This window comes from Amblyraja radiata, chromosome 40, assembly GCF_010909765.2.
Source record: "Amblyraja radiata isolate CabotCenter1 chromosome 40, sAmbRad1.1.pri, whole genome shotgun sequence".
NCBI lineage: Eukaryota > Metazoa > Chordata > Chondrichthyes > Rajiformes > Rajidae > Amblyraja > Amblyraja radiata.
Genome location: NC_045995.1, coordinates 9,110,681 through 9,118,297, shown reverse-complemented (window position 1 = coordinate 9,118,297; position 7,617 = coordinate 9,110,681). Strand labels below are relative to the sequence as shown.

General features: G+C 51.4%; 1 protein-coding gene across 1 annotated transcript; it reads left to right on the top strand.

Moving 5' to 3' along the window:
* The first annotated feature begins 235 nt into the window (after positions 1–235).
* On the top strand, positions 236–3,819 carry LOC116967582 (tubulin alpha chain-like). The gene is made up of 5 exons (XM_033014196.1): positions 236–244; positions 1,025–1,247; positions 1,368–1,516; positions 1,770–2,450; positions 3,523–3,819. Exons 1-5 carry the CDS (start codon positions 236–238, stop codon positions 3,817–3,819), a joined length of 1,359 nt encoding a protein of 452 aa, XP_032870087.1.
* Positions 3,820–7,617: the final 3,798 nt, after the last annotated feature.

Sequence of the window (7,617 nt, the reverse complement as noted above, 5' to 3'; positions counted from 1 at the left end):
TACTCCCTCTAAGGCAAGAATGTCTTTCCTCAGATTTGGAGACTAAAACTGTACGCAATACTCCAGGTGTGGTCTCACGAATACCCTGTACAACTGCAGTAGAAACTCCCTGCTCCTATACTCAAATACTTTTGCTATGAATGCTAACATACCATTCGGTTTTTTCACTGCCTGCTGCACCTGCATGCCTAATTTCAATGACTGGTGTACCATGACACCCAGGTCTCGTTGCATTATGGCACTGGTGAGCTGGTTCATGTACGAATGGTTTATTTCATTGGGTGAGGAAGTGTAATAGGTGGCGTTAGGTTTCACTTGGGGGCATTTGGTCAGACCGCTGTATTTCTAGCGGCAAGTGATGGATTGTAATCTGGCAGATGACAACGGGCAATGGATTGCGTCACTGAAGGTCCATCTTTCTACGTCACACACTGTGGATTATTCATCAATGAGCGCCTTGGAACCTTATGTGTTTGTTTCTGTGGCAACCAAGGCCATTGTTCTCACTGACCAGTCAGCGCTCGTTCGGCCCAGCGCTAACGTTCTATCCCGGGGGCCGTATAAATACCGGAGCGGCGCCGCATTGCGTCACTGTCTCTGGAAACACGCGAGCGGAGCAACATGGTGAGCGCGCGGGAGGAAGCCCGTGAGACGCGCGTGTTCCACGGAGCGAGGGATCCACGGGGGGGGGAGGGGGGGGGAGGCGATTGGTGGACTGGTGTTCGAGACTGGACACGGGAATAGGAGAGCGCACCCGGGGAATTGGGATCGTAGTGGATGAATGGATACGCTGAGCGGGAATGAGGCGACGGTGGGAGGGAAGGGCGCAGGGTACTCACGGGGCGGGAATTTGCCGGGAATTCGAGGGTTGCAAAAGGCGAATGCAGCGTGGTGTGTGCGCGAATTGTAGAGGTGGGTAGAACTGAGACGATGCTCACATAGGGCGTGGGTCGGTGTGCGATCAATGCGCTTTGAGCAAGTCTAAGTGGAGTCCATCTCACCCCCTGTTTCCCCTCGCCAACAGCGCGAGTGTATTTCAATCCACATCGGCCAGGCTGGCGTCCAGATTGGCAACGCTTGCTGGGAGTTGTATTGCCTGGAGCACGGGATCCAGCCGGATGGACAGATGCCCACCGACTCGACCATCGGAGGCGGCGACGATTCGTTCAACACCTTCTTTAGCGAGACGGGGGCGGGCAAGCACGTACCAAGGGCCGTGTTCATCGACCTGGAGCCCACGGTGATCGGTAAGTTGGGGGGGACCGGAGAATGTAGGGCGTTGTCTTAAACCCCTCCCGTGCGGGGATGGAGGAGTGTGTGCCGATGGTGAATTCACGCTTCTGTGCTCCCCTCCCCTCCCCCTGCAGACGAGGTGCGGACCGGCACCTACCGCCAGCTCTTCCACCCCGAGCAGCTCATCACCGGCAAGGAGGACGCGGCCAATAACTACGCCCGGGGCCACTGCTCCATCGGCAAGGAGATCGTGGACCTGGTCCTGGATCGCATCCGGAAGCTGGTAGGTTGCTCAGCGAATGCGAATTCTTGTACAACGCTCCCCGTGCGTGCAGCGCCAATATATCCGGTTACACCGGTCCATTCCCGAGTACTGCGGCCACGATGCTCCCGGATTCCCATTGCTACCTCTCCCTTCATCACTGAGATACCCACCGCACTATCTCTCTCAGCGCCGGCTATAGAGACCAACATGACCCTATCGCGTCGCCCCTTCCCTATCAAGAATTGATACTTTGCCCCTTCTCCGCCCTCAGGCCGATCTGTGCACCGGACTCCAGGGGTTCCTCATCTTCCACAGTTTCGGCGGCGGCACCGGCTCGGGCTTCACCTCCCTCCTCATGGAGAGACTCTCCGTGGACTACGGCAAGAAATCCAAGCTGGAGTTTTCCGTCTACCCGGCGCCGCAGATCTCCACCGCCGTGGTCGAGCCCTACAACGCGGTGCTGGTCACCCACTGCACCCTGGAGCACTCCGACTGCGCCTTCATGGTGGACAACGAGGCCATTTACGACGTGTGCCGGCGGAACCTGGACATCGAGCGCCCCACCTACACCAACCTCAACCGCCTGTTGGCGCAGATCGTGTCGTCCATCACCGCCTCGCTGCGCTTCGACGGCGCCCTCAACGTGGACCTGACTGAGTTCCAGACCAACCTGGTCCCCTACCCGCGCATCCACTTCCCGCTCGTCACCTACGCTCCCATTATTTCGGCCGAGAAGGCTTACCACGAGGAACTGTCCGTTCCACAACTGACCAACGCCTGCTTCGAGCCGGCCAACCAGATGGTGAAGTGCGACCCCCGCCAGGGCAAGTACATGTCGTGCTGCATGTTGTACCGCGGGGACGTGGTGCCCAAGGACGTCAACGCCTCCATCGCCACCATCAAGACCAAGCGCTCCATCCAGTTCGTGGACTGGTGCCCGACCGGGTTCAAGGTGAGTGTGACCAATTCATAGAAACATAGAAACATAGAAAATAGGTGCAGGAGGAGGCCATTCGGCCCTTCGAGCCAGCACCGCCATTCATTGTGATCATGGCTGATCGTCCCCTATCAATAACCCGTGCCTGCCTTCTCCCCATATCCCTTGACTCCACTAGCCCCTAGAGCTCTATCTAACTCTCTCTTAAATCCATCCAGTGACTTGGCCTCCACTGCTCTCTGTGGCAGGGAATTCCACAAATTCACAACTCTCTGGGTGAAAAGGTTTTTTCTCACCTCAGTCTTAAATGACCTCCCCTTTATTCTAAGACTGTGTGTGGCCCCTGGTTCTGGACTCGCCCAACATTGGGAACATTTTTCCTGCATCTAGCTTGTCCAGTCCTTTTATAATTTTATATGTTCCTATTAGATACCCCCATCATCCTTCTCATCTCCAGTGAATACAAGCATAGCCTTTTCAATCTTTCCTCATATGACAGTCCCGCCGTCCCAGGGATCAATCTCGTGAACCTACGCTGCACTGCCTCAATCACAAGGATATCCTTCCTCAAATTAGGATACCAAAACTGTACACAATAATCCAGATGTGGTCTCACCAGAGCCCAATACAACTGCAGAAGAACCTCTTTACTCCTATACTGAAATCCTCTTGTTATGAAGGCCAGCATTCCATTAGCTTTCTTCACTGCATCTGAATGCATTCTGGAAGTTAGGTACATATAGTAAATCCCAAAACATGTGGATACGATTGGTTTTGGAGATTGAGGCCAGCCGCAGGCAAATGAGACGAGCCCAACATGTCAACTCTTGGGGCGTGGACAAGGTGGTTGGAAGGGCATGTTTCCCAGCTGCACAGCTCCATACCTTCATGGCTCTAACACGCATATCGGAACTTGCGGCGATGATGGCTATCCAGAGAATACTTACAGCCTGAGATTTATTTTAGGGAATCACAAGATTCTACTAAACGATGTTTGGTTAATTTTTGGGCGCATATTAAAGTGATAATGGAACATGTTTTTTTTGTAAGTAGTATTTATTATAAGATGTTTTTCTTCCGGCCATAGGTGGGCATCAACTACCAGCCCCCGACTGTGGTGCCGGGGGGAGACCTGGCCAAGGTACAACGCGCCCTCTGCATGCTGAGCAACACCACCGCCATCTCCATGGCCTGGTCCCGCCTCAACCTCAAGTTCGACAAGATGTACGCCAAGCGGGCCTTTGTCCACTGGTACGTGGGAGAGGGGCTGGAGGAAGGGGAGTTCCAGGACGCGCGGGAGGACATGGCGTCGCTGGAGAAGGACTACCAGGAGGTGGCCGTGGATTCCGCCGACTTGGCGAGACAGGGTGAAGAGGAAGAATAAGATGAATTAATTAGGAAGTTAAACGTTTAAGTTTTATTTAATAGACTGTATTGAAAGATATTACACTGATAATAATAAATTATTTTAATGAACAATTGTTTTGTCGATATATTGCAGAAGTCGGGTGAAACATAGAAATATAGAAATATAGACAATAGGTGCAGGAGGTGGCCATTCGGCCCTTCGAGCCAGCACCGCCATTCATCATCATCATGCTGATCGTCCCCTATCAATAACCCATGCCTGCCTTCTCCCCATATCCCTTGACTCCACTAGCCCCTGAAGCTCTATCTAACTATCTCTGAAATCCATCCAGTGACTGGGAATTCCACAAACTCAAAAACTCTCTGGGTGAAAATTTATTTTCTCACCTCAGTCTTAAATGGCCTCCCCTTTAATTTAAGTGTGTGTGGCCCCTGGTTCTGGACTCGCCCAAAAAAGGAGGAAATTTTTCCTGCATCTAGCTTGTCCAGTCCTTTTATGAATTTATATGATTCTATATGGTCCCCCTCATCCTTCTGAACTCCAGTGAATACAAGCCTAGTCTTTTCAATCTTTCCTCATATGACAGTCCCGCCATCCCAGGGATCAATCTCGTGAACCTACGCTGTACTGCCTCAATCACAAGGATGTCCTTCCTCAAATGAGGAGAGCAAAACTGCGCACAATACTCCAGACGTGGGCTCACCAGAGCCCTATACAACAGCAGAAGAACTTCTTTACTCCTATTCTGAAATCCTCTTGTTATGAAGGCCAACATACCATTCGCTTTCTTCACTGCCTGCTGTACCTGCAAGCCAACTTTTAGTGACCGATGTACAAGGACGCCCAGGTCTCGCTGCACCTCCCCCCCTTACCTAACCTAACCCCATTGAGATAATAATCTGCCCCCTTGTTTTTGCCGCCAAAGTGAAACCCTCACATTTATCTATATTAAATTCCTCAAATTAGGGGAGCAAAACTGTACACAATACTCCAGATGTGTGGAAAATACATCTGTATGGGAAAAAACGTTGTTTGGCAGAAACTGGGAGGGGGTGGTGATGGGCTGGTGGACAAACTAGAGAGGGGGAATGCCGGGGTTACAAACACAAGTTGGCCGTGCCGTTGTGTTAGGCTGCCCACCGTCTCCCGTCTGGCCGTCCGGAATCCTGCTGTCCGGACGCCAAACACTCCTGGACATCCGAGCCTCTGTCGTCGAGGTCTTCATCCGTGGTAGACAAAAATGCTGGAGAAACTCAGCGGGTGCAGCAGCATCTGTGGAGCGAAGGAAATAGGCAACGTTTCGGGCCGAAACCCTTCTTCATCCGAGGCCCCGGACAAAGCCCCGGCAAAGCTACCTCAATCTGAGGAAGGACATTCTTGCAATAGAGGGAGTACAGATAAGGTTCACCAGACTGATTCCTGGGATGGCAGGACTTTCAAATGAAGAAAGACTGGATAGACTCGGCTTGTACTCGCTAGAATTTAGAAGATTGAGGGGGGATCTTATAGAAACTTTAACATTTCTTAAGGGGTTGAACAGGCTAGATGCAGGAAGATTGTTCCCGAAGTTGGGGAAGTCCAGAACAAGGGGTCACACAGTTTAAGAAGAAAGACCGGATAGACTCGGCTTGTACTCGCTGGAATTTAGAAGCTTGACGGGGGATCTTATAGAAACTTACAAAATTCTTAAGGGGTTGGACAGGCTAGATGCAGGAAGTTTGTTCCCGATGTTGGGGAAGTCGAGAACAAGGGGCCACACACAGTTGAAGGATAAAGGGGAAGTCTTTTAGGACCGAGATGAGAGTGGTGAATCTGTGGAATTCTCTGCCACAGAAGGTAGTTGAGGCAACAGTTCATTGGCTATATTTAAGAGGCAGTTAGATGTGGCCCTTGTGGCTAAAGGGATCAGGAGGTATGGAGAGAAGGCAGGTCCAGGATACTGAGTTTGATGATCAGCCATGATCACATTGAATGGTGGAGCTGGCTCGAAGGGCCAAATGGCCTACTCCTGCACCTATTTTCTATGTTTCTATGTCTAACCATTCGCTCCTCGCTCGGTTCCCGGTGGGTTTACGGCTCAGCCTTGCGAGGAGGCGGAGTGAACACGCGGGTGCCCTGGAAAGACTGAGGAATATACGCCCGCCCCCGTTCAAAATCAGCGTACCTGGGTCGCTCAGCGCCGTGAAGTCGGATCTGGTCGGCCCTACCTCACCATCTATCGGCGGTCCCTCGAGCCCAGGTTACCTCTCTCCGGCCGATCTTTCCGGCCCCCGGTCTGTCGGCCCGCGGGTCGCCAGCCAGCCAGGCCATGTGTGAAACACAGCGGCCTGGTGTTCCTGAACCTCCGCCCGCCGGCGTGGGAGCCGCTTCCGGTGCACAACTCACCCGCAGTCCCTGCTAATAGTGGCCCTGATCAACGCGAGATCCCCTGTCATAGAAACATAGAAACATAGAAATTAGGTGCAGGAGTAGGCCATTCGGCCCTTCGAGCCTGCACCGCCATTCAATATGATCATGGCTGATCATCCAACTCAGTATCCCGTACCTGCCTTCTCTCCATACCCTCTGATCCCCTTAGCCACAAGGGCCACATCTAACTCCCTCTTAAATATAGCCAATGAACTGGCCTCGACTACCCTCTGTGGCAGGGAGTTCCAGAGATTCACCACTCTCTGTGTGAAAAAAGTTCTTCTCATCTCGGTTTTAAAGGATTTCCCCCTTATCCTTAAGCTGTGACCCCTTGTCCTGGACTTCCCCAACATCGGGAGCAATCTTCCTGCATCTAGCCTGTCCAACCCCTTAAGAATTTTGTAAGTTTCTATAAGATCCCCTCTCAATCTCCTAAATTCTAGAGAGTATAAACCAAGTCTATCCAGTCTTTCTTCATAAGACAGTCCTGACATCCCAGGAATCAGTCTGGTGAACCTTCTCTGCACTCCCTCTATGGCAATAATGTCCTTCCTCAGATTTGGAGACCAAAACTGTACGCAATACTCCAGGTGTGGTCTCACCAAGACCCTGTACAACTGCAGTAGAACCTCCCTGCTCCTATACTCAAATCCTTTTGCTATGAAAGCTAACATACCATTCGCTTTCTTCACTGCCTGCTGCACCTGCATGCCCACTTTCAATGACTGGTGTACCATGACACCCAGGTCTCGCTGCATCTCCCCTTTTCCTAGTCGGCCACCATTTAGATAATAGTCTGCTTTCCTGTTTTTGCCACCAAAATGGATAACCTCACATTTATCCACATTATACTGCATCTGCCAAACATTTGCCCACTCACCCAGCCTATCCAAGTCACCTTGCAGTCTCCTAGCATCCTCCTCACAGCTAACACTGCCCCCCAGCTTCGTGTCATCCGCAAACTTGGAGATATTGCCTTCAATTCCCTCATCCAGATCATTAATATATATTGTAAATCGCTGGGGTCCCAGCACTGAGCCTTGCGGTACCCCACTAGTCACTGCCTGCCATTGTGAAAAGGACCCGTTTACTCCTACTCTTTGCTTCCTGTTTGCCAGCCAGTTCTCTATCCACATCAATACTGAACCCCCAATGCCGTGTGCTTTAAGTTTGTAAACTAATCTCTTATGTGGGACCTTGTCGAAAGCCTTCTGGAAGTCCAGATACACCACATCCACTGGTTCTCCCCTATCCACGCTACTAGTTACATCCTCGAAAAATTCTATAAGATTCGTCAGACATGATTTACCTTTTGTAAATCCATGCTGACTTTGTCCAATGATTTCACCACTTTCCAAATGTGCTGCTATCCCATCTTTAATAACTGACTCTAGCAGTTTCCCC

Excerpts from the sequence above, each read along its gene's own strand:
- LOC116967582 (XM_033014196.1), top strand. Across the intron at positions 1,248-1,367 it reads CCTGGAGCCCACGGTGATCG|ACGAGGTGCGGACCGGCACC; the intron begins GTAAGTTGGGGG and ends CTCCCCCTGCAG. Across the intron at positions 2,451-3,522 it reads GGTGCCCGACCGGGTTCAAG|GTGGGCATCAACTACCAGCC; the intron begins GTGAGTGTGACC and ends TTCCGGCCATAG.